The sequence below is a fragment of the Pseudophryne corroboree genome, chromosome 4 (assembly GCF_028390025.1).
Source record: "Pseudophryne corroboree isolate aPseCor3 chromosome 4, aPseCor3.hap2, whole genome shotgun sequence".
Classification (NCBI taxonomy): domain Eukaryota; kingdom Metazoa; phylum Chordata; class Amphibia; order Anura; family Myobatrachidae; genus Pseudophryne; species Pseudophryne corroboree.
Window position 1 is genome coordinate 842,614,085 of NC_086447.1, and position 26,859 is coordinate 842,640,943.

General features: G+C 46.0%; 1 protein-coding gene across 1 annotated transcript in view; it reads right to left on the reverse strand.

Moving 5' to 3' along the window:
* Positions 1-8,217: 8,217 nt before the first annotated feature.
* CHGB (chromogranin B) overlaps positions 8,218-26,859 on the reverse strand; it is a 56,064-nt gene continuing 37,422 nt past the window's right edge. Inside the window, exons 4-5 of the mRNA XM_063918601.1 lie at positions 11,880-13,534; positions 8,218-8,634 (exon numbers count right to left, since the gene is read on the reverse strand). Coding sequence (XP_063774671.1) covers positions 8,551-8,634; positions 11,880-13,534 — 1,739 coding nt within the window. The 3' untranslated portion in view covers positions 8,218-8,550. The remainder of the gene's footprint in view (positions 8,635-11,879; positions 13,535-26,859) is intronic.

The window sequence follows — 26,859 nt, forward strand, 5'->3', positions numbered from 1 at the left end:
GGATCTGTTGGACAAGTGGTCCGGATCGCATCTTCAGATGCATCGGCTGATAACCCTGTCTCCAAGGACCAGGGTGTCTCTGCTGTGGTGGCTGCAGAGTGCTCATCTTCTAGAGGGCCGCAGATTTGGCATACAGGACTGGGTCCTGGTGACCACGGATGCCAGCCTTCGAGGCTGGGGGGCAGTCACACAGGGAAGAAACTTCCAAGGACTATGGTCAAGCCAGGAGACTTCCCTACACATAAATATTCTGGAACTAAGGGCCATTTACAATGCCCTAAGTCAGGCAAGACCCCTGCTTCAACACCAGCCGGTGCTGATCCAGTCAGACAACATCACGGCGGTAGCCCATGTAAACCGACAGGGCGGCACAAGAAGCAGGTTGGCGATGGCAGAAGCCACAAGGATTCTCCGATGGGCGGAAAATCACGTGATAGCACTGTCAGCAGTGTTCATTCCGGGAGTGGACAACTGGGAAGCAGACTTCCTCAGCAGACACGACCTCCACTCGGGAGAGTGGGGACTTCATCCAGAAGTCTTCAAAATGATTGTAAACCATTGGGAAAGGCCACAGGTGGACATGATGGCGTCCCGCCTCAACAAAAAAACTAAAAAAGATATTGCGCCAGGTCAAGGGACCCTCAGGCGATAGCTGTGGACGCTCTAGTGACACCGTGGGTGTACCAGTCGGTTTATGTGTTCCCTCCTCTGCCTCTCATACCCAAGGTACTGAAAATAAGAAGGAGAGGAGTAAGAACTATACTCGTGGTTCCGGATTGGCCAAGAAGAGCTTGGTACCCAGAACTTCAAGAAATGTTCTCAGAGGACCCATGGCCTCTGCCGCTCAGACAGGACCTGCTGCAGCAGGGGCCCTGTCTGTTCCAAGACTTACCGCGGCTGCGTTTGACGGCATGGCGGTTGAACACCGGATCCTAAAAGAAAAGGGCATTCCGGAGGAAGTCATTCCTACACTGATTAAAGCTAGGAAAGATGTGACCGCAAAACATTATCACCGCATATGGCGAAAATATGTTGCTTGGTGTGAGGCCAGGAAGGCCCCAACGGAGGAATTTCAGCTAGGTCGATTTCTGCACTTCCTACAGTCAGGGGTGACTATGGGCCTAAAATTGGGTTCCATTAAGGTCCAGATTTCGGCTCTGTCGATTTTCTTCCAAAAAGAACTGGCCTCACTGCCTGAAGTTCAGACTTTTGTAAAGGGAGTGCTGCATATTCAGCCCCCTTTTGTGCCCCCAGTGGCACCTTGGGATCTCAACGTGGTGTTGGATTTCCTAAAGTCGCATTGGTTTGAGCCACTTAAAACCGTGGAGATAAAGTACCTCACGTGGAAGGTGGTCATGCTGTTGGCCTTGGCGTCGGCCAGGCGTGTATCAGAATTGGCGGCTTTGTCATGTAAAAGCCCTTATCTGATTTTTCATATGGATAGGGCGGAATTGAGGACTCGTTCCCAATTCCTTCCTAAGGTGGTATCAGCTTTTCATGTGAATCAACCTATTGTGGTGCCTGCGGCTACTCGGGACTTGGAGGATTCCAAGTTGCTGGATGTAGTCAGGGCCCTGAAAATATATGTTTCCAGGACGGCTAGAGTTAGAAAAACTGACTCGCTATTTATCCTGTATGCACCCAACAAGCTGGATGCTCCTGCTTCAAAGCAGACTATTGCTCGCTGGATCTGTAGCACGATTCAACTTGCACATTCGGCGGCTGGACTGCCGCATCCTAAATCTGTAAAAGCCCATTCCACGAGGAAGGTGGGCTCTTCTTGGGCGGCTGCCCGAGGGGTCTCGGCTTTACAACTTTGCCGAGCTGCTACTTGGTCGGGTTCAAACACGTTTGCAAAATTCTACAAGTTTGATACCCTGGCTGAGGAGGACCTTGAGTTTGCTCATTCGGTGCTGCAGAGTCATCCGCACTCTCCCGCCCGTTTGGGAGCTTTGGTATAATCCCCATGGTCCTTACGGAGTTCCCAGCATCCACTAGGACGTCAGAGAAAATAAGAATTTACTCACCGGTAATTCGATTTCTCGTAGTCCGTAGTGGATGCTGGGCGCCCATCCCAAATGCGGATTGTCTGCAATACTTGTATATAGTTATTGCCTAACTGAAGGGTTATTGTTTGGAGCCATCTATTCGAGAGGCTCAGTTGTTGTTCATACTGTTCACTGGGTATAGTATCACGAGTGGTACGGTGTGGCTGGTATGAGTCTTACCCGGGATTCCAAATCCTTTCCTTATTGTGTCAGCTCTTCCGGGCACAGTTTCCCTAACTGAGGTCTGGAGGAGGGGCATAGAGGGAGGAGCCAGTGCACACCAGGTAGTCCTAATTCTTTCTTAGAGTGCCCAGTCTCCTTCGGAGCCCGCTATTCCACATGGTCCTTACGGAGTTCCCAGCATCCACTACGGACTACGAGAAATAGAATTACCGGTGAGTAAATTCTTATTTTCTTTTCCGTGTGTGATACAGCCGAGAGAGAGAAAGTATCAACCCATCAGCTCCTAACTGCTATGCTACAGGCTGTGTTTGAAAAATGACAGTTTGGAGCTGATTATTTAGTTTAGTACATCTGCGCCATAATCGGAAAAGATTGGTTACGGAATCCCGGCGATCAAAATAACCAATGCCGGAATCCCGACGGGCAAAATTCTGGCAGGGGGGCGAGCAGAGGAGCAAAGCCCCTTGCGGGCTCGTTTTGCTTGCCGCAGGTTCTATTCCCACTCCACGGGTGTCGTTGACACCAAGGAGTGGGAATAGCTGTAACGGTGCTGCTGGTATTCTGGCGTCGGTATTTTGATCGTCGGGATTCCAACTACATCCCGTCTGAAATGGTTATATAACCTTGTGAAACTACACATCCCATCATGCTCTGCCGCAGTTTTACAATTCCCTAACAGCCAAATTGTGGCAGGACCTGCTGGGATGTGTAGTTCTACAGCACAAATGGCTTATTCCTGGTCTGGAAAATGGCAGATGCTGATTCATTTCTCTCAGCGTTTGATCCATGCCGTCTGTGTGTGTGTAAAGGAGCCTGAGAAGACACCGATCAGACAGGCTAGCTTGCACTTTAATCTACTGTCATAAATGGGTTTTTGAATTCTGTATTGCAGCATTCAGGAGCTGACCTAAGCTTTACTGACACAGCTATCTATGAGACTGGTTCATCTGAGCAAACACTGCATGCCCTTAATTGTATTGGCAGTTCCTGTGTTCTGTCATACGTCCAAAGCCCATTAGGTTTGTTTGGGGTGACGGCCCTTGTCAGTGTGGCAGCAATAGTGTAATCCCTTCATACTGTACACACTGTGATTGGGCTGTAATCCCGCTGTTATACAGCAATGTCCTGCAGCTGCTGCTGCTGCTCAGGGATCCAGGATTGTCTGACGCATGATAAGGAATTACAACAATTACAGCCAGTTTCTCTCACAGAAACAAGCTTTTATTGCCAACCCATTATTTTCTGAAGGACAATTTTATTGATTAGAACAACAGGAAGCCAATGAATATAAAGTAAACACAATTTGCAAATGGTGTCACACCAATCAGCCTTGTGTCCGTAGGAATTGGTCTGTAGTGATCTTATCAGACTGCGACCTCAGGGGCAGATTTACTAAGCTCGGTGAAGTGATAAATTGGAGGTGATAAAGGACTAGCCAGTCAGCTCCTAACTGTCATTTTTCAAACCCAGCCTGTGACATGGTAGTTAGGATCTGATTGGCTGGTTCTTTATCACCTTTCACTTTATCACTTCACCGAGCTTAATAAATCTGCCCCTCAGGTACTATTTGTCAGCAGTGAGCTGGCCAAGTAGGAAGAAATTCATCAAACTTTATTAGTGGAAGTGTTTCCCATAGCCTCCAATCAGATTCTAGCTAACATTTTGTAGACTGTACTAGATAAATGATAGCCACAATCTGGTTAGGCAACACATCCACGTGTCCTCTTTAGGTTTGATAAATCTCCCTATATATCAATCTGTAAAAAGGCCAAACAATGATAACCAAAGCATACAGCCAAGATATCAAAGGTGTGGCTTCAGGACAACTCTGTGAATGTCCTTGAGCGGCCCAGCCAGAGCCCATGCTTGAATCCGATTGAACATCTCTGGAGAGATCTGAAAATGGCTGATAGGTGCTGCAAAGAGGAATGGGCGAAACTGCCCAAAGACAGGTGTGCCAAGCTTGTGGCGTCATATTAAAAAAGACTTGAGGCTGTGAATTGCTGCTAAAGGTGCATCAACAAAGTATTGACCAAAGGCTGTGAATACTTACGTACATGTGATTTCTTAGTTTTTTATTTTTAATAAATTAGCAAAAATCTCAAAAAAAAAACTTTTCACGTTGTCATTATGGGGTATTGTGTATAGAATTTTGAGGGGGGAAATGAATTTATTTAATTTTGGAATACGGCTGTAACATAGCAAAATGTGGAAAATGTGAAGAGCTGTGAATACTTTCCGGATGCACTTTATTTTACCATACTGCTTGTACAGGTAGGCGTGTCAGGAGCTGATTTCTTAGATGTGACTGTTAGATTAGATGGGGAATTTCAAATCCGGTTCCTTCCTTTTAATACCAAGAAAACTATTATGTATTATACAATTATAATTATTATTATTACAACTAATACAGATAACATGTTCCACTAAATGATGTTGCTTTCTACCCCTAAATTGATATTCCTTATAATCAGAAGAACGCAGATTCGCTTTACACTTTTATTCCCCTACACTATTGCCCTCCATAATGTGTGTTCTCTGCATCCATTCTCACCTGTCTACCTGATAACAAAGGATTTAGGGGTAGATGTACTAAGCAGAGATAAAAGTGGAGAAGTTGCCCATGGCAACCAATCAGCATTGACGTAACATTTATAATTTGCATGCTATAAAATTGTACAGAGCAGCTGATGGGTTGCCATGGGCAACTTCTCCACTGGCTCACTTCTCCACTTTTATCTCTGCTTAGTACATGTCCTCCTTTGTCTTCCCAGTACTATAATTAATGCGATGGAATGTAGCTGGATTATACGGGGAAGTCTCCTGTATCATTTCATATATGTCTTCCTGGCTATAGGGCCTAATTCAGACCTGGTCACACACGCAGGCTATTTTTTGCACTGCTGCGACCAGGTAATCGCCACCTACAGGGGAGGGGGTAAACGCTGTGCAGAGGTGCGAACAACTGCGTTTCTGCACCGCCCAGGACTTACTCAGCCGCTGCAACGATCCGGGATGTTGCTGAAACCGCCGGGCATGCCTGCGTTTTTCTGGACACTCCCAGAAAACGGTGAGTTGCCGCCCATGATCCTTCTTCCTGTCAATCTTCTTGCGATCGCTTTCTTTGATCGTTTCATCGCTGTCTGGCAATGGCCGTCGCCGGCGGCCAACGCGCCTGCGCATTGCGGGTCACACGCATGCGCAGTACAGACCCGATGGCACGGCTGCAAATAAATGCAGCGTGCGATCGGGTCTGAATGACCCCCATAGTCCCTTCTGCTCCTCTGATTCAGGCACCTGGAGCATTTTGGGTTAAAGCATTTCTGCTATATACAGTATTTGCATCAGATGAGTTCGGTAAGAAGGAAAAGCATTTTTATTTGGATGAAATTGTTACCACCATGTAGTTCTGTTCTTTTATTTGTTTGTTTCTTGTCCTAATGTTCTCATCCTCACCAACTAAATGTATCTAAGTGCAATCTAATGGATTTTATCTTTGCATTTCCTCAAGTTAAAAATTCCAGTGAAACATTCCAAGCCTGAGTTTTACTGGTTGCTAAAACCTCTCTCAAGACGCACTTCCATATACTGTATGTTGCCGTCAGTCTCTTGTTTATCTTCAATTATTTGTGGCTTTTATTTGAACATTATTTTAGTCCTCTCAGTGCTGTATTTTTTAAAACCTTTTGTCAATCTCTCATTTTCCTTTATTTCAGCATATACCGTATATACTCGAGTATAAGCCGACTTTTTCAGCACTTTTTTTTGTGCTGAAAAAGCCCCATCTGCTTATACTCGAGTCAGTGGGAAGGAGGGACACGGAGGGCACAGCGCACGCCTCTCCTGTGTCCCTCCTGCGTCTCCGGCGGCAGCGGCGGGTCTATTAAATGAAGTACCCGTTCGTGAACTCTGATTGGCTCACGCACCGGCACTTCATTTAACAGACCCACCGCGGCCACCGGAGATGCAGGAGGGACACGGGAGAGGTGCGTGCTGTGCCCTCCGTGTCCCTCCTTCACAAGACAGCGCGGGAGCGGCGGAGGGTAAGTTATACCTGGCACTGGGGGAGCATATTTGGCACTTGGGGGGGGGGGGGGCATATGTGGCACTGAGGGGGCATATCTGGCAGTGTGAGGGCATGTCTGGCAGTGTGAGGGCATGTCTGGCACTGTGAGGGCATGTCTGGCACTTGGGGGCATATCTGGCAGTATGAGGGAATATCTGGCACTGTGGGGGCATAATTGGCACTGTGGGGGCATATCTGGCAGTATGAGGGCATATCTGGCACTGTGGGGGCATATCTGGCAGTGTGAGGGCATATCTGGCACTGTGGGGGCATATCTGGCAGTATGAGGGCTGTGTACGGCTAGAGCTGCATTTCCCACCCTAGGCTTGTACTCGAGTCAATAAGTTTTCCCAGGTTTTTGTGGTAAAATTAGGTGCCTCGGCTTATATTCGGGTCGACTTATACTCGCGTATATACGGTATATTGCTTTCTATAATTCTACCAGTTCTGAGCTTTGTTCTGCTCCGCTAGTTTCCTTCCTGTACAGTGACCAAAACTAATTCCTGATAGGTAGGAGAACAGTATAATGAGACCCGGTAGTTTATCCTTTTATTACAGGGACAATGTTTCTGAATGTAACAAAGGGGGTAATTCCAAGTTGATCGCAGCAGGAAATTTTTTAGCAGTTGGGCAAAACCATGTGCACTGCAGGGGAGGCAGATATAACATGTGCAGAGAGAGTTAGATTTGGGTGTGGTGAGTTCAATCTGCAATCTAAATTGCAGTGTAAAAATAAAGCAGCCAGTATTTATCCTGCACAGAAACAAATAACCCACCCAAATCTAACTCCCTCTGCAAATGTTATATCTGCCCCCCTGCAGTGCACATGGTTTTGCCCAACTGCTAAAAAATTTCCTGCTGCGATCAACTTGGAATTACCCCCAATAACCAGCAATCCTAGCCTGGCGTGTAAATCTAGACACATGAAGTACACATGTTGCATTACTGTTTTCAAGGGATGTAGTCAGGTGACCGGCGGTCAGCAGGGGGCCCAGGACTAGTCCCACTCTTGGGTGTCCTCGACACCCATAGGGTGGGAATAGAACCTGTGGCGAGTGCAGCGAGCCCGCAAGGGGCTTCGTTGCACTTGTCTTCCTGCCGGGATCCCAGCGTCGGTATGGTGACCGCCAGGATTCTGACCACCGGTCACCCGACCCCAACCCGTTTTCAACATGCACACAGCCGGCCATACAACATGTATTCATTGGGGGCAATTCAATTGTTTCTCGTGCCTGATCGCCCATCTAAAGAGATGAGGCGGGGGGGGGGGAGCACTATTCAAATGTTTTTTCCGCTCTGATTGCGTCCAAACAGCTATACCTGAAAAGATCTGTTTGGGCACCCAAACAGGTCACTTTTTGCTAATTTCAGCTCTCCAGCATGGGGGTCTGTGAGCTGAAATGCCGGTACTGACAGCCCTCCGCGCCTGAACTGAGCAACAACTGAACGGCTCCGTCGGGCACCATCTAATGCAGGCATGTCCAAACTGCGGTCCTCCATGCTGTTGAGAAACTACACATCCCAGCATGCCCTGACACAGCTTTAGCATTCTCTGACAGCAAAACTGTGTCAGGGCATGCTCGGATATGTAGTTTCACAACAGCTGGAGGCCTGCAGTTTGGACTTGCCTGATCTAGTGGCAGCCAGCACAAAGAACAATTTAATCCCCCCATTGTGTTCAGACTTCATGCCCCACCTGATTTGGTAACAGAGACACCAGCAATAATTAGTGTAGAATTACACGTAACAGCATGGCTGCCCAGCCCATGACTGTGTGCTGGGACTTGTAGTTGTTTTAGAGCTGGTAATCCTCCGGTTGGCTTCCCCTGCTATACACAAATGGCAGTAGCTGCGTAACATAATATTGTGCGCGTGCCAGTACATGTAACCTACTGCTAGAAAATAACCATGTTCCCGGTGTAAGATTCAGTTTGCTTTTTATTATTTCAAATCTCAAGACATAGATGTATTAAAGTACAGTTACACAAAATACATTTCCACAAGCATAGTAAAATGTCTCATATACGTATGAATATATGTCATTTGTCTTTTGTGTCAAAAGCATAAGTGGCACCAGATATTTCGGGCAGTGTAAAATACTACTTGTGAGCAATGAACTACATTTTGCTTGTCTTAACTAAACAAAACTTTTTTTCTCTTCTGAAGAGGCGACGACAAGAAATGTAGAGGAGGTACCTTCAGCTAAATATAGGATAGCTCTCAGCTACGGAAACTGCAGTTCATATATTGGTCTCAGCCTTGTCTGTTATTGCTGAGCTTTTCCGCGATCTTCTGCAACTCTATATCCATAATGGCCAGGTTCTTCAGCTCTTTCTCCTATAACATAAGAAGATCTATTGAAGAGCACATTTCAATATTTAGGCTTTAGTGTACTTGTAAAATGAGGGATTAGGTAAAAACCGGAACGCTGGACCGGACCATCTCCCTGCAGCAGCCATTCTGGAGCTTATAGTGCTTGTCCTCGACTGGGGTAGTGTCCTGTCCAGGTAGGTGGCTGTCACCGGGGAGGCAGGGAGGGAGAGATTACAGCCTTACCCGTATGGTCTGGACCGTTCCGGTTATTACACCATCCCTGGACTATACGTAGAGGCTGTAATCTTTCCATCCCTGCCTCTCCGGTAGTCATGGGCAAAGTGATTCACTGAACTGAGTTGAGACACATGACTCAGTTCAGTGAAGTGTCTCGAGTCAGTGTCTCGGCACATGAGTCATGACTCATTTGTATTTTAATGTATTGCAGAGACTGCACATGAATCAGTGAGTTGCCAGTGCTGGCAGATCAGTGCTGGACTCATGGAGGGAGTTATTCAGCTGCAATGATTGTGCAGTGTATCTGGGGGAGGCAGCTGCTTATGCACTGATTGTTAATAATATATTAACATAGATTCAGTGTTATGTTGATATATTATTAATAACCAATTATTGCATACTAGTTACAGAATATGCACATTACTTCTGGCTGAGGAGAGAAAGCTTAACAGCCATGAAACACATCATTCAGTCTGTAACTAAACCAAATAAAAACATTTGTTTACTTTGCATACTTTGCTAATTGGATGATTTTAGGTGGGCTTGGATTTATTATATTATCCACTATCTAGCCTCCAGGGAGTTTGCCACCCACAATCACATTGAGCAGGAACAGTGAGTTGAGAACACTGTACCACAGGGGCTCCACCTCCTGCAGGCTTATGCTGCATGAATCAGATCCATCCACTGAGTCACTGAGTCTACACAGTGTACAACTGTCTCAACTCACTGGCAGACTCAGGATGAATCATGATTCATGAAATGGATCAGGCACAGCACTCACTGACTGGTGAGTCGTGACTGCTCCCTCCCCCCTCCCACTGGGTGTCACCTGGTATAGCCTCTGGCCAATCACAGCTAAAGACACTCAGCAGAACACACTGACTGAAGGACACGCTGAGTCTCCTCCCTCTGGCTGAGAGAGGCTGCTGCTGCAGCTGTCTCCACTCATTAAACAGTAAGTGACTCGAATCATTCATACTTCCTGATGATTCGAGTCACTGTGTTGAGACAGTGAGTCAGTAGCCATCTCTACTCTCCGGTGACAGCTGTGACTGGCAACCCCCTCCCCCTTCTCCCTCCAGACGTAATTGGGCTGGGAAGAGCACTACAAGCTCCTGTGCCAATCTGGTCTGGAGCGCTCCAGTTTTTACCTATTCCTGTAACAGTATAATAACATAGATATAATCCAGCAGGGCTGTAACTCGGGTGTGCCATTTTACACCAGCACCCTGCAGCCAGTGTCGCTGCTGCAGGGCTGCCCCGAGCGTCCTTTAAACCCTCTAGACTTGGTGTGACATCATGATGTCATTCTATCAGGGGGCGTGGCCAGCACAAGGTGCAGTGCCGCCCTTTATGGTACTGTAATATTGTATATGTAATACAGTATTGATTTGTTGCTGAACTGTGGCAAGTCTCCTTTAAATACCGGACATTATTTTCATTATTTAGAACTGTCCAGTTATTAACAGGTACATTTATAATCCAGTCTATAAAGATAACTGAACTGCTTTATAGAGGACCAGCAAAAGGTTTCTCTAAGTGTAACGATGATCGTTAATGAGAACCAGAATTGGATATTTCTATAATCAAAGCTGGTTATTATTTAGTCTCCAATATAATCTAAGTTTATCATCAAGACTTATCATCAGAGAATGCTTTCTGCATTACGATAATACCTTTTGCCATCTTATTAAGGTGGAGCTTCTCTATCTTTTATCACTCAGACAGTAATCTTGCATCAGCCACAATCTAGAAGCCTCTGTGTAGATTGTTACAGTGAAATACAGGCCCACGACTATTGATGGCAGCATGTAGTGTAATCCACCTATTAAACCGCCTCGGTTTCCTTTTGTGTGGCAGGTGCAGTAAAACATGAGAATTCTGAATTCTAGAAAGATAATGTTAAAGATTTCGGGGCTGATTCTGAAACGCAGGCAAAGTGTAGCGCGGGCAGCGAATGAAAATCAGCCCCTTCCTGTAACGACAGCAGGATTTTCCGGGGAACATCATAGTCATACATGGAATCAGGGATGGACTGGGGCTCCGAATCGGCTCTGGCATTTGTGAACGTGTGCACGTCACGGGAGGCACACGGACATGACGCATGGGGTCGTCTCCCCCATTACCGTGGAGACGCATGCTTCGGCCAGGGAGGGGGTGGGGGTGCGCCACACGGCACACAGGGGTGTGCCGCGAGTCACAGGTGCGTCTCCATGAAAATGGGGGCGACCGGAGCATGAGTCTCCATGGTAATGGGGGCATGCCGCAAGTCCACGCCCCCCCCCTCCCCTGACTCGCGACATGCCTCTGTGTATCGTGTCCATGCACTCCCCCCCTGTGACATGCGTGCGCTCCCGCGACGTGCTTGTGTGCGCATGTTTACAAATGCCAGGGCCGATTCGGAGCACCAGTCCGTCCCTGCATATGCCAGAAGTGCCAGATGGGCAGTGCGGCCCTCTATGGAATCCTTAAACATCAAAATTCTTTATCCTATACCAGCACCAATTCACTGACTGTCTAACTGAAACACAGGGAATGTGGGTATACTGTTGCTGGTGGACTGGTGAGGAAATGCGCTTTGTTTTCTTACATACAGTAGTTAATAAGAAAGTCAGGGTAATGCTTAATACTATAATTATACATTAATGTGCAAATTGCTAAAAAAGATTCAAATGGTTTGGTTTGATCTAAATGCAAGGAGCTAAGAGACTGCTTTATATTCATGCCTAAGGCTATATACCCACTGGATGTAAAACTAGAACATTACAAATTCTTACACTGCATTTTTAACAACTTGATTGTGACTCTGAATTATAACTTTAGCATTAGTGCAGTTTATGAAGTCTGAGAAATAAGCAGCCACGTAGGATGAGTCACCTTACTCTGATCATAGGAGGCTTCTATTTGGGTCACACGCAATCACAATCTTCTAATACTCTTTCATAAGTGAGATCTGTGGTTTTATTTATTTATGTGTTCTATTAATTTTGTCTACTGAATTGAAATCCTTGATATAAGTTCTCATTTACCTCTTCCTCTGTTAATGGCCTTTGGCTGAGCCTCTCCCGCTCATTATAGTGACGCTTTTTTATCTCATCTGCGTCATAGAAATCGGGAAACTCAACAGACTTTTTCTTGTAGTTAAGAAGCTGAGCCAGTTCATCCATTTTGTCATGCTGTCTTTTTTCTTCAAACTTGTGGAACTTAAATGGACTCTTCTTCTCACCATATTCATGATTCATGTCCTCAAGGAGCTGCCGTTTCTCCCATAAGTCATAATCGCCATAGTCTGGAAACATTTTAGGGTTTTGCAAGTTCCTCTTCCTTTCTTCTTTGCTGTTGTCAGTCTCAAAATATCGGCTCTTCCACCTCTGTGGGTCATCAGACAGTCCATATTTATTGAATAACCTTATTTCATCTTCAGAATGGTGTCGTTTGTTTATTTCATTGTTTAGACTATTCAATTCTTCTGCATTTTCTTCATTATAATGTCTCAGATCTTTTTCGTGAGAAAATTCCGGATAGTATCTTTTCATTTCGTCCACCATTTCTTCACCAATATAATGCCTTGTGCCTTCCGGTTTCCTTTCTGGTTTATATGATTCATCCTCTTCACTGTCCTGTAAGTGATGCCTTAAATTTCTGAAGAATTTCTCTTTTTCCAGCCTGTCACGTTCACGGAACTTGTCAACATCTTCCTCACTCTCTTTACTTTCTTCATTGCTCTCTTCATAATTCAGTCTTGCATTTTGTTGGCTTGGCCACCTCTTTCTTTCCTCATGGTATCTCTTTTCTTCATAGTGATGCCCCTTCGGTTCTTTCTCACTGCTCTCCTCTCTGCTATCATGGTGCCCTCGCATCTCCTCGCTATCTCGGTGGTGATGTCTCTTTTCTCTTGACTCTTCTGAGCTCTCTTTCTCGCTATGTGTTCTCTTGTCATACTTATTCTTCTGCAGGCTATTCTCCAGAGAGTCTTGGTCAAAATGCATTTTCTGTCCTCTACCAAATGCAATGTGGTTTCCTTGTTCTTGATGACTTCTCTTTTCCTCATAGTCATGGAGTCTTTGTTCAAAGTCATTATGGATTGGCTTATAACCTCTTTTTTCTTCTTGTATCCTTTCAGTGGATTCCTCAGATACTTCATGGGAATGAGCCAGATTGTGTTTCTCAGGGTGAAAGAGTTCCTCTTTTGAGCTTTTGCTTCCAAAGTGTCTCTTGATCTCCTCTAAATTCCTTAGGTCTTCGTCATTTTCCTTTGAGAAATCTTCAACACTTTTAGTTGCTGGCTGAGCTTTTTTGTCCAAAACATCATGTTTAGCCTCTTGTGAATCATCATGATGGTATTTGTCTTTATTTATAATCTCTTCTTTCTCATTGTGGTCTTTGCGATCTTCTCTCTCCTCATCACCATCTTCATCATCATCCACAAAGTTCCTTTCTTTAGAATGACCGGTGCTTTCCTCTTTTTCATCAACAAGTTTTTTTACTCTTTCCTCTTCATTCTCCTCATTCATTTCTGGGTCCACTTTATGCCGTTTCTCATTTTCTTCTCTTGGTGAATCTGAATGTCTGATTTCTTCACTGCTTTCATATTGGTGTTTTCCTGCACCGGCAGAATCCTTTATACTTCTTGCTTCATACTGCCTCTGTTCATCTTGTGTTTGGTCAATGTTGTGTCTGCTGTCTGCAAGAGATTGTTTAAAAATCATGAATTAATTATATATTTTTTTATACCTCATGCATATAAGATATTTTTTAAGTATCAATATGGTTGGCACTATGCTCTGGGCCAATCAGTATAAAACTAACAGCAGGCTTTGTGTGAAAATACAATGATAAATCGATAAATAATGTAAAATGTCACATGGTATTGAAGAATGTTCAGCTACAAAATTATTCTGATGCAATTTTATGCTCTATTCAAAATAAACTTCTCCCCTCCCCAACCACATGGTACAATTAGCCAGTTTGCTTTTGTTGGGATACTGTCGACACAGCTTAGGTTAACAGTCATTAGATCGACCACTGAAGATCGACATGCATTAGGTCGACATAGTCAAAAGGGTAGACATTGTCATTAGGTTGACATGTACTAGGTCGACAGGTCAAAGGGTCGACGTGAGTTTATTAATTTTTTTTTTTTTTTTTTGGGGGGGGGGATTTTTCCATACTTGACGATCCACGTGGACTACGATTGGGAATAGTAACCTGTGCTGAGTACAGCGGTAGCGTAGCAAGGCACCTTGCCTCAAGCATGGTGAGCGAAGCGAGCCATGCAAGGGGATACGGTGCACTAATTGAGGTTCCCTGTCGCTTTACAAAGAAAACGCCACAAAAAAAGTCCAAAAACTCATGTTGACCTTTTCACCTGTCGATCTAGTACATGTCGACCTAATACCCATGTTGCCCTAATGACTGTCGGCCTAAGTTGAGTCGACCCAACGACCAATACCCGCTTTTGTTATAGAAAAGCAATCTGTTAGACCCAACACACAACTTAAATATCAAGCCACGCACCCATCCATCACTCAGCCAAAGGTCACACCACCCTGTGCACACATATTGCCCCACCCACCACATGCTCCAAATGCCACGTGGCCTTGCACACAACTAATTTTTTTTTTTTTTTTTGTTTACTACCAACCATACTTGCCTAATTTGGAAAAATGCATTTCAGGGAGAATTTGAAAGTAATCCCTATAAGTGCACTGTACTGCTACAGCCGTGTCATAAAAATGATTTAAGGGGGTACGTACTGGGAGATGTGTGCTGAGTGATCTATCACAGAACGCTCAGCACACATCTCTCCCCTCTGCTCAGAACACAGTGCAATGTGTGCTGAGCAAGGGGGGGGAGGGGTACGCATGCAGGCCAATATAGTACCGGCGATAGCAACGTGCGGGGCCGCGCATTGCTAACACTGTGGGGCATACACACTGCAGACTGCTTAGAAGTTAAGCACGGATCTCTCCGTGTGTACCCCCCTTTACATCCAAATGTAAATGAACCCTGAAGCAGTTAGTAAGATCTACTTGTTGATGAAAAGATATTGGGGGTAATTCCAAGTTGATCGCAGCAGGATTTTTGATAGCAACTGGGCAAAACCATGTGCACTGCAGGGGAGGCAGATATAACATGTGCAGAGAGAGATAGATTTGGGTGCGGTGTGTTCAATCTGCAATCTAATTTGCAGTGTAAAAATAAAGCAGCCAGTATTTACCCTGCACAGAAACAATATAACCCACCCAAATCTAACTCTCTCTACACATGTTATATCTGCCTCCTCTGCAGTGCACATGGTTTTGCCCAGTTGCTATCAAAAATCCTGCTGCGATCAACTTGGAATTACCCCCATTGTTACTTTCTCTATCGTCCTAGTGGATGCTGGGGTTCCTGAAAGGACCATGGGGAATAGCGGCTCCGCAGGAGACAGGGCACAAAAAGTAAAGCTTTAGGATCAGGTGGTGTGCACTGGCTCCTCCCCCTATGACCCTCCTCCAAGCCTCAGTTAGATTTTTGTGCCCGGCCGAGAAGGGTGCAATCTAGGTGGCTCTCCTAAAGAGCTGCTTAGAAAAGTTTAGCTTAGGTTTTTTATTTTACAGTGAGTCCTGCTGGCAACAGGATCACTGCAACGAGGGACTTAGGGGAGAAGAAGTGAACTCACCTGCGTGCAGGATGGATTGGCTTCTTGGCTACTGGACATTAGCTCCAGAGGGACGATCACAGGTACAGCCTGGATGGTCACCGGAGCCTCGCCGCCGGCCCCCTTGCAGATGCTGAAACGAGAAGAGGTCCAGAATCGGCGGCAGAAGACTCCTCAGTCTTCTTAAGGTAGCGCACAGCACTGCAGCTGTGCGCCATTTTCCTCTCAGCACACTTCACACGGCAGTCACTGAGGGTGCAGGGCGCTGGGAGGGGGGCGCCCTGGGAGGCAAATGAAAACCTTTTTTGGCTAAAAATACCTCACATATAGCCTCCGGGGGCTATATGGAGATATTTAACCCCTGCCAGAATCCGTTAAGAGCGGGAGACGAGGCAGCCGAAAAAGGGGCGGGGCCTATCTCCTCAGCACACAGCGCCATTTTCCCTCACAGAAAGGCTGGAGGGAAGGCTCCCAGGCTCTCCCCTGCACTGCACTACAGAAACAGGGTTAAAACAGAGAGGGGGGGCACTAATTTGGCGTTAGAAATATATAAATGCTATAAGGGAAAACACTTATATAAGGTTGTCCCTATATAATTATAGCGTTTTTGGTGTGTGCTGGCAAACTCTCCCTCTGTCTCTCCAAAGGGCTAGTGGGTCCTGTCCTCTATCAGAGCATTCCCTGTGTGTGTGCTGTGTGTCGGTACGTGTGTGTCGACATGTATGAGGACGATGTTGGTGAGGAGGCGGAGCAATTGCCTGTAATGGTGATGTCACTCTCTAGGGAGTCGACACCGGAATGGATGGCTTATTTAGGGAATTACGTGATAATGTCAACACGCGCCAAGGTCGGTTGACGACATGAGACGGCCGACAAACAATTAGTACCGGTCCAGACGTCTCAAAAACACCGTCAGGGGTTTTAAAACGCCCGTTTACTTTAGTCGGTCGACACAGACACAGACAGGGACACTGAATCCAGTGTCGACGGTGAATAAACAAACGTATTCCTTATTAGGGCCACACGTTAAGGGCAATGAAGGAGGTGTTACATATTTCTGATACTACAAGTACCACAAAAGAGGGTATTATGTGGGATGTGAAAAAACTACCGTAGTTTTTCCTGAATCAGATAAATTAAATGAAGTGTGTGATGATGCGTGGGTTCCCCCCGATAGAAAATATGGGCGGTATACCCTTTCCCGCCAGAAGTTAGGGCGCGTTGGGAAACACCCCTTAGGGTGGATAAGGCGCTCACACGCTTATCAGAACAAGTGGCGGTACCGTCTATAGATAGGGCCGTCCTCAAGGAGCCAGCTGACAGGAGGCTGGAAAAATATCATAAAAAGTATATACACACATACTGGTGTTATACTGCGACCAGCGATCGCCTCAGCCTGGATGTGCAGAGCTGGGGTGGCTTGGTCGGATTCCCTGACTAAAAATATTGATACCCTTGACAGGGACAGTATTTTATTGACTATAGAGCATTTAAAGGATGTATTTCTATATATGCGAGATGCACAGAGGGATATTTGCACTCTGGCATCAAGAGTAAGTGCGATGTCCATATCTGCCAGAAGATGTTTATGGACACGACAGTGGTCAGGTGATGCAGATTCCAAACGGCACAAAGGTGTATTGCCGTATAAAGGAAGAGGAGTTATTTGGGGTCGGTCCATCGGACCTGGTGGCCAGGGCAACTGCTGGAAAATCCACCGTTTTTACCCTAAGTCACATCTCTGCAGAAAAAGACACCGTCTTTTCAGCTTCAGTCCTTTCGTCCCTATAAGAGTCATATCTGCCCAGGGATAGAGGAAAGGGAAGAAGACTGCAGCAGGCAGCCCATTCCCAGGAACAGAAGCGTTCCACCGCTTCTGACAAGCTCTCAGCATGACGCTGAGACCGTACAGGACCCCTGGATCCTACAAGTAGTATCCCAGGGGTACAGTTTGGAATGTCGAGACGTTTCCCCTGCGCAGGCTCCTGAAGTCTGCTTTACCAAGGTCTCCCTCCGACAAGGAGGCAGTATGGGAAAAAATTCACAAGCTGTATTCCCAGCAGGTGATAATTAAATTACCCCTCATACAAGAAAAGGGGTATTATTCCACACTATATTGTGGTACTGAAGCCAGAAGGCTAGGTGAGACCTATTCTAAATCTAAAAAAAAAAAATAAAAAAAAAAAAAAAATTGAACACTTACAAAGGTTCAAATCAAGATGGAGTCACTCAGAGCAGTGATAACGAACCGGGAAGAAGGGGACTATCTGGTGTCCCGAGACATCAGGGATGCTTACCTCCATGTCCCAAATTTGCCCTTATCACTAAGGGTACCTCAGGTTCGTGGTACAGAACTGTCACTATCAGTTTCTGACGCTGCCGTTTGGATTGTCTACGGCACCCCGGGTCTTTACCAAGGTAATGGCCGAAATGATGGTTCTTCTTCGAAGAAAAGGCGTCTTAATTATCCCTTACTTGGACGATCTCCTGATAAGGGCAAAGTCCAGGAAACAGTTGGAGGTCGGAGTAGCACTATCTCGGATACTGTTACAACAGCAGGGGTGGATTCTAAATATTCCAAAATCGCAGCTGATCCCGACAACAAGTCTCCTGTGCTTAGGGATGATTCTGGACACAGTCCAGAAAAAGGTGTTTCTCCCGGAAGAGAAAGCCAGGGAGTTATCCGAGCTAGTCAGGAACCTCCTAAAATCAGTGCATCATTGCACAAGGGCCATGGTAAAAAAAATGGTGACTTCCTTCGAAGCAATTCCAGTCGGCAGATTTCATGCAAGAACTTTTCAGTGGGATCTGCTGGACAAATGGTCCGGATCGCATCTTCAGATGCATCAGCGGATAACCCTATATCCAAGGACAAGGGTGTCTCTCCTGTGGTGGTTACAGAGTGCTCATCTTCTAGAGGGCCGCAGATTCGGCATTCAGTTTTGGATGTTGGTGACCACGGAGGCCAGCCCGAGAGGCTGGGGAGCAGTCACACAAGGAAAAAATTTCCAGGGAGTGTGATCAAGTCTGGAGATTTTTCTCCACATAAATATAGCTAAGGGTAAATTTATAATGCTCTAAGCTTAGCAAGACCTCTGCTTCAAGGTCAGCCGGTATTGATCCAGTGGGATAAAACATCACGGCAGTCGCCCACGTAAATAGACAGGGCGGCACAAGAAGCAGGAGGGCAGTGGCAAAAACTGCAAGGACTTTTCGCTGGGCGGAAAATCATGTGATAGCACTGTCAGCAGTGTTTCATTCCGGGAATGGAAACTGGGAAGCAGACTTCCTCAGTAGGCACGACCTCCACCCGGCAGAGTGGGAACTTCATGGGGAAGTTTTCCACATAATTGTAAACCGTTGGGAATTACCAAAGGTGGACATGATGGCGTCCCGTCTGAACAAAAAACGGGACAGGTATTGCGCCAGGTTAAGAGACCCTCAGGCAATAGCTGTGGACGTTCTGGTAACACCGTGGGTGTACCAGTCGGTGTATGTGTTCCATCCTCTGCTTTTCATACCTAAGGTACTGAGAATTATAAGACGTAGAGGAGTAAGAACTATACTCATGGCTCCGGATTGGCCAAGAAGGACTTGGTACCCGGAACTTCAAGAGATGCTCACAGAGGACTTATGGCCTCTGTCGCTAAGAAGGGACTTGTTTCAGCAAGTACCATGTCTGTTCCAAGACTTACCGCAGCTGCGTTTGACGGCATGGCGGTGGAACGCCGGATCCTAAGGGAAAAGGCATTCAGGAAGAGGTCATTCCTACCCTGGTCAAAGCCAGAAAGGAGGTGACCGCACAACATTATCACCACATGTGGCGAAAATATGTTGCGTGGTGTGAGGCCAGGAAGGCCCCACGAAGAAATTTCAACTCGGTCGATTCCTGCATTTCTTGCAAACAGGAGTGTCTATGGGCCTCAAATTGGGGTCCATTAAGGTTCAAATTTCGGCCCTGTCGATTTTTCTTCCAGAAAGAATTGGCTTCAGTTCCTGAAGTCCAGAAGTTTGTCAAGGGAGTATTGCATATACAACCCCCTTTTGTGCCTCCAGTGGCACTGTGGGATCTCAACGTAGTTCTGGGATTCCTCAAAACACATTGGTTTAAAACCAGTCAAATCTGTGGATTTGAAGCATCTCACATGAAAAGTGAACATGCTCTTGGACCTGGCCTGGACCAGGCGAGTGTCAAATTGGTGGTTTTTTTCTCAAAAAATGCCCATATCTGTTTGTCCATTCGGACAGGGCAGAGCTGCGGACTCGTCCCCAGTTCTCTCCCTAAGGTGGTGTCAGTGTTTCACCTGAACCAGCTTATTGTGGTGTCTTGCGCCTACTAAGGACTTGGAGGACTCCAAGTTGCTAGATGTGGTCAGGGCCCTGAAAATATAGGTTCCAGGACGGCTGGAGTCAGGAAAACTGACTTGCTGTTATCCTGTATGCACCCAACAAACTGGGTGCTCTTGCTTTTAAGCAGACTTTTGCTAGTTGGATGTGTAATACAATTCAGCTTGCACATTCTGTGGCAGGCCTGCCACAGCCAAAATATGTAAATGCCCATTCCACAAGGAAGGTGGGCTCATCTTGGGCGGCTGCCCGAGGGGTCTCGGCTTTACAACTTTGCCGAGCGGCTATTTAGTCAGGGGCAAACACGTTTGTAAAATCCTACAAATTTGATACCCTGGCTAAGGAGGACCTGGAGTTCTCTCATTCGGTGCTGCAGAGTCATCCGCACTCTCCCGCCCGTTTGGGAGCTTTGGTATAATCCCCATGGTCCTTTCAGGAACCCCAGCATCCACTAGGACGATAGAGAAAATAAGAATTTACTTACCGATAATTCTATTTCTCGGAGTCCGTAGTGGATGCTGGGCGCCCATCCCAAGTGCGGATTATCTGCATTACTTGTACATAGTTACAAAAATCGGGTTATTATTGTTGTGAGCCATCTTTTCAGAGGCTCCGCTGTTATCATACTGTTAACTGGGTTCAGTTCACAGGTTGTACAGTGTGATTGGTGTGGCTGGTATGAGTCTTACCCGGGATTCATAAATCCTTCCTTATTGTGTACGCTCGTCCGGGCACAGTACCTAACTGAGGCTTGGAGGAGGGTCATAGGGGGAGGAGCCAGTGCACACCACCTGATCCTAAAGCTTTACTTTTTGTGCCCTGTCTCCTGCGGAGCCGCTATTCCCCATGGTCCTTTCAGGAACCCCAGCATCCACTACGGACTCCGAGAAATAGAATTATCGGTAAGTAAATTCTTATTTTTCAGGGCTTGCTTATGTACTGTGTTTTACAAGTCTTCCATATAAGTAGCCATGAGAAACCTTATTTGAAAATGCATATAGCCATAGGGATCATTCTGCCTTATAAGGGAAATGGCACTGATGATCCCATTTGAATGTATAGAACTCTGATTTCTTTTTGTTTCCTAAGAATATAACACATTATGGGGGTAAGATGCAATCAGGGAGATTGCAGTATTTCAGGGAGTCTCCCTGACAATCATGAAGAGTTGGAAAGTATTCTATACCACTCCGCCTTCCCTTCCAGGGAGTTCAGTATGACTGACCGGCGGACGGGATGCCGGTGGTCACAACACCAATGCTAGCATCCCGATCTTTTTAATCGCGACAGGGGCGAGGTAAGTACGTTTCCCCCTTTTTCAATACCCCCTAACCCTCCATTCCCACAGCCTAAACCTAACCCCCTTTCCCCCCCGTAGTGCCCAAACCTATCCTCCCCCCAGTGTTTCCTAACTGCCCCCCCCCCCATCCCACAGCCTAACCCTAACCCCGCCAGGTGGCATCTAAATCCCCCCTGGCCCTAACCCTAATCCACCTGCAATACGTACGGTCGGGATTCCGGTATCAGTCTCCTGACCCTGCAGTATTTCAGGAAGTCTCCCTGCAATCATGAAGAGTTGGAAAGTATGCTACACCGCTCCCCCCTCCTCTTTCAGGGAGTTCAGTATGACTGACCGGCGGACGGGATGCCGGCAGTCACAATACCGACGCTGGCATTCCGATCTTTGAAATCCCGACAGGGGCTAGGTCAGTATGTTCCCCCTTGTCCCCTAACATCCCACCATAGTGCCTAACCCTAACCCTAACTCCCCTTCCTCCCTCAGTGCCCAAACATAACCTCCCCCCGGTGTCTCTTCCCCGCAGCCTAACCCTCCGCCCTTAGTACCTAAACCTAACCTCCCCCGGTGGTGCCTAACCCACCCGCTGTGCTGCCTAACCCTAAGCCCCCCATCCCACAGCCTAACCCTAACCCCTCCTTCCCCCCCAGATGGCAACTAAAACCCTCTGGCCCTAACTGTAATACGCCCGCAATACTTACGGTCCAACTGGCGGTTTCCTGTCAGCCAGCATCTTAACTGCATCCCCTTCCAGATGTGGGCGTGATGATATATACCTCTCTTATTTCCTAATGTATACCAAAAAGATGCCACTCACTACAAGTTTTCTTTAAATAGTGAGGATCAGTACTGTTGTCGTTATTGCAGAAATCATCTCTTGTTTACAACGACCTTGATAAGAAAGTAATTGTATTTGTCGAGCTTTTGGCATGAAACATGTGAAAGGAATGTAATAGGAATATATTGCTCCACAAGTCTCAATATAAATTGAAGTTGAGCTGTGTTGACTTATGTTCTATACATAAAGAAATACTCCACATCTGAATTCCAATTCATATGTGACCCATCCAGAGAAACATCATCATTGTTGACAAAGAGAGAGCGGAATTTTCCTTCTTTCTTGTCTACTGCAAATATCCACAGACAAGAAAGCTATGGCCAGTCGCAAAGAATTGTGGTAAATGAATAAACCATTCTGCCGATACAATATGAGACACTTGTGACTCAGCCATGCAGATCTACAGGCTTATGATTCATAAGGCCTTCTGACAAACATCTGCGCACGTGTATGATCCCAACGCACACAAGGTCTGCAGACTCTAATGAAAAACTTGCAAACACATTTCTACTCCTGCCTGAAAACAGCTTTTAACTATATCGTTGTGCAAGAGACATACAGTATCTGATTCCATTATAATGTAACGGCTTCACACCATAACCATCCACAAGTCTGTATGTGTAATAATAATATATCTGTTACAGGTCACCCCACAAGGGTTTTCAGTTTGGATCAAGACTCATACATTCAATCTTTGTAAGCATATTGCATATTTAATATTTGTGTTTTACAAGAGGTTCCATATATTGTAAGTGGCCACAAGAAACCTTATATAAAATGCATGTAGCCATAGGGATCATTGGGGCAGCTGCATTAACCTGGAGAAGGCATAAGGAAGTGATAAACCAGTGATATGTGCAAGGTGATAAAGGCAGCAGCCAATCAGATCCTAACTGTTAATTTACATATTGGAGCTGATGGGCTGGTGCCTTTATCACCTTGCACATATCACTGGTTTATCACTTCCTTATGCCTTCTCCAGGTTAATACATCTGCCCCATTGTGCCTTATAACCAATGCAGGGAAATAGCAAAGATGATCCCATTTGTACTGTATCTCTGATTCCTTTTTTTCCTCGAAGAATGTAACAGCATAATGGGGGTAAGGTGTAATCAGGTAGATTTCTAGACTTTTCAGGGAGTCAGGGAGATTGCTACTCTTTCAGGGAGTCTCCTGCAGAATGTGGGAGGGTAGGTAACTACAGTATGTCTCCATACCTCCCAATTCTCTGCTTCCATGAGTAGGGACATGCCATGCCGGAGGCGTGACCGTGGCTGGGAAGAGGGCGGAGCTTCATATAGAGGCATGGAGCTTCATGCGGAGGGGTGGGGTCTCAGAGCCGCTACCCCCATTTTTGTCATTTGGGGAGAGGAGGGGGGGGGTGTCCAGTGCTTCTTGAGTGACTGGACAGCCCCTGGCCCCCCTCCTTGTACTGATAGATGCCGTGCACAAGTGGACGGCATCTATTCAGTGATCACCGGCTGCAATGCAGAGCAGAGCAGCGGTGATCACTGGCTCTCCCAATTGTCTCCCCTCGCCCGCGGAATTCTGCGGCCTGCGGGTGGGACAGCGGGACAGTAACCAATTAGCGGGACTGTCCCGCAAAATTCGGGACAGTTGGGAGGTACTGTATGTGATTCACGGTTATAATTGTGGTCTTAACAATGATGATTTCTCACAATCCCATATTTGGCCAGTTCCGATTTACTCTTTATTACAGAACTTTTGCTACTGCATAACAATGTTTTCTGCTTAGTGATTAGTTTAAGGCCGCTGAGTCTATAGTTATAGTATGGAAACAGTAAACTGATGCTGTGCAAAAAGACACTGCCTCAAATGTAAATAAGCTCACGGCCTGTTATATTGTTAGTATTCATTCTGCGTCCTAAGACGGCAACTGAAATGGCGCCAGATTCATACCCTGTGTGCGCTGCATACTACACATAGGGGTTGATTCAATTACTTGAGAGGGTGGCGAATTGCTGTTGCCACGGCATGGAAACACCAGTAATGGCATCTCATCTCACCCCTCCCCCACGTCATGGCCCGATCTCACCCTGGACTCACGATTTCTGTATACAGCCCTATGGGGCTGCAAATAATAATCAGGGGTCCAGAACTACCGTGGGCGCTGCACTTACTCATGTGGATTTGTGGGGCGTCTAATTAAATCAACCCCATAGTGTTACATTCTTCATTATTAGCTGATTATTTTCTCAAGGTACAAGTCACTCAATTATTCTGAATTAAAACAAATTCTATACATTTTGTTACATCACCCCTTAGGGGTCAGGCTATCCCCAGGCAAAACAGTAATACTCCCACCCCCAATTTAAAGTATTTTCAGTATTTTTCTGTATTAGGTTATAAGCCTAATTTATTTGATTGCCAGTGTAATATAATGTAATTAGGATGGCGCTGTCAGTAATAAAATAAACTGATGCCTGGCAACAGTCTGTTCGTCAGAAATGTCCCAGTACCTAAAGAATATCTGCACTGTGTCATAGCGCACTCAGGGGCGCAGAGGGGTAAGGATGGGAGCGGGTACTGATTACCTGGGCCCAGGTTTGTGTTTTTGCATTTTTTTCTTCAACACACGCACACCACACCACCACAGGGGTGTAGTAGGGTATGGGGGTGGCCAGGCTCCTGGCGGCCAGCATACCGGGGGCATACCAAGAGCTGGGCGAGCGCAAATGAGCTCAGTGTGGGCTCGCTGCGCTCACCACGCTGCAGGCCCGGTGGCGCACCACGCTATCTATTCTCCCTCCAGGGGGGTCGTGGACCCCCAAGAGGGAGAAAAGGTGTCGGTATGCCGGCTGTCGAGATTATTGCCAATACCTTTTCTAATTTGCCTCAATAAATGCACAATCGTATTCTAGCTACAGACTATGCTAGCTGCTATCTCTCTGCTTTATTATAGCAATCCATTTCCTTTTAATATATTAACTATAAACTAGACTGGTAATAACTGCTATATGTCTGCTTTGCAGCTAATTATTTCAGCATGTTTGGCAGCGGCTGAGCACAGATGATTCCTTACACTCAATGAGATTTATCAGTGACAGGACATCTTCTGGAGGCAGTAGTCACCGGAATACAAAGTGAAACGCGTCTGCGTCACACCCAGCTGCATTGCAAAAGCAAAGTGAAGTGAAATAATCTTATTTCTGTAAAGTGGAATAACATGATCTATGCACAATTCCATAACTATCTTGGTTTTGTAGTCTACAAGAAATGTACAGAGGTCCTCAAAGGAAACGTTGAAATGTTATTTTAATTACCTGTTTCAATATGAGTACAGATATTGCCTGACCTTTTCATGCTGGAAGTGCGTTAATGTACTGTTGCAGCATTCATAGACAGGCTGAAATGTGGACCGTAAAGCCAGATAGCATATTTTTCAATGAAGCAACATACAACGTAGCTTGTGTGACAGCTACAGCCCTTTGTCATTTTCACTTCTCAGTATTGTTTTTTTATAAAATGGGATCATTTAATTACAGTTCTAAAGGTTAGTAACCATAATATTGCTTTGAGGCAAAATAGCATGTTGATGGCTTTGAGAACTTCCGTGTGCATTTATTTAAATCTGCTTTCGCTTAGAAGACAATTTCCTAGGTTTATATGACAAATGGAACCAAGGTATTAAGGGTCATTAATGAACCGGCCAAGCAAAGGAAGGGAACCGGAAGCCTCTGTGTGTAGAATTGCACTTAGAAATGCGTGGGGGTGTGATCGCCGGATTAGACATCGGCACCCCCCAGTCAGGTGCATATGGCCACTTCGCGACCGCACAAACTACATAGTTGTTCTATTTTTAAAGGATGGGGTCTGGCCACGCCTCGCCCCATTGGCCAAACCTCCTCCTCCTTTTAGCAGGGCCCGGCAGAACTGTCGGCGCCCCTGTGCACTAATGGTCTGATTCATGTGTTTAAACAAAGCACAAAAAGCACACAACTGGCAAACCATATGGCACTGCAGTTGGGGCAGATGTAACATGTGCAGAGAGATTAGATTTGCGTGGAGGTGTTTTCAAACTGAAATCTAAATTGCAGTGTTAAAAAAATAAACTGTCTGACATTTGTTGTCTACAGTATTTACCCTGCACAGAAATAATATAACCCACCCAAATCTAGCTCTCTCTGCACATGTTACATCTGCCCCACCTGAAGTGCATTTTACCAGTTGTATGCTTTTTTGCTTTGCTTACAAACATGGATCAGGCCCAAAGTCAGAGTAGTTGAATGGATTTCAAGGGTGTATGTAATAGGGTCCAAGTTTGCTGGAAGCGTGAAGCGGCAAACTCGGATCCTATTACATACAACCCCTGATATACTTACTTAATGAGCATGAACCCAATATAAGAACAAGCACACAAAGAGACTGATTCGGAGTTGGGAACAAAGCCAAAATAAGCAAGTAACTCAGCGGCTTGGTTAAACCATGTGCACCGCAGGCGGGGCAGATGTAACAGGTGCAGAGAAATTTAGATTTGGGAGGGGTGTGTCAAAATTCAAATCTAAATGACAGTGTAAGAATAAAGCTGTCCAATGTTAGCCACCAGTAGTTATCCTACAGGAGAACAGTAAATAAATGTATTCGCAGCCCTTGCATTAGTATGGCAGGTCTGGCACACCTATGGCCTTCCAGCTGTTGTAAAACTACATATCCCAGCAAACCATGACACAGTTTTAACATTCCCTAATAGCAAAACTATGGCAGTGCATGATGGGACTTGTAGTTTCACAACAGCTGGAGAGCCGCAGGTTGGCCAGGCCTTCAATACGGGGTTGCTGGTGTTGCTACTGCAAAAGCACTATTATAGAAGCAGCAGCGATAACATTAATATGGTCACTTCTCCAGCAGCATTACTGATCAGAG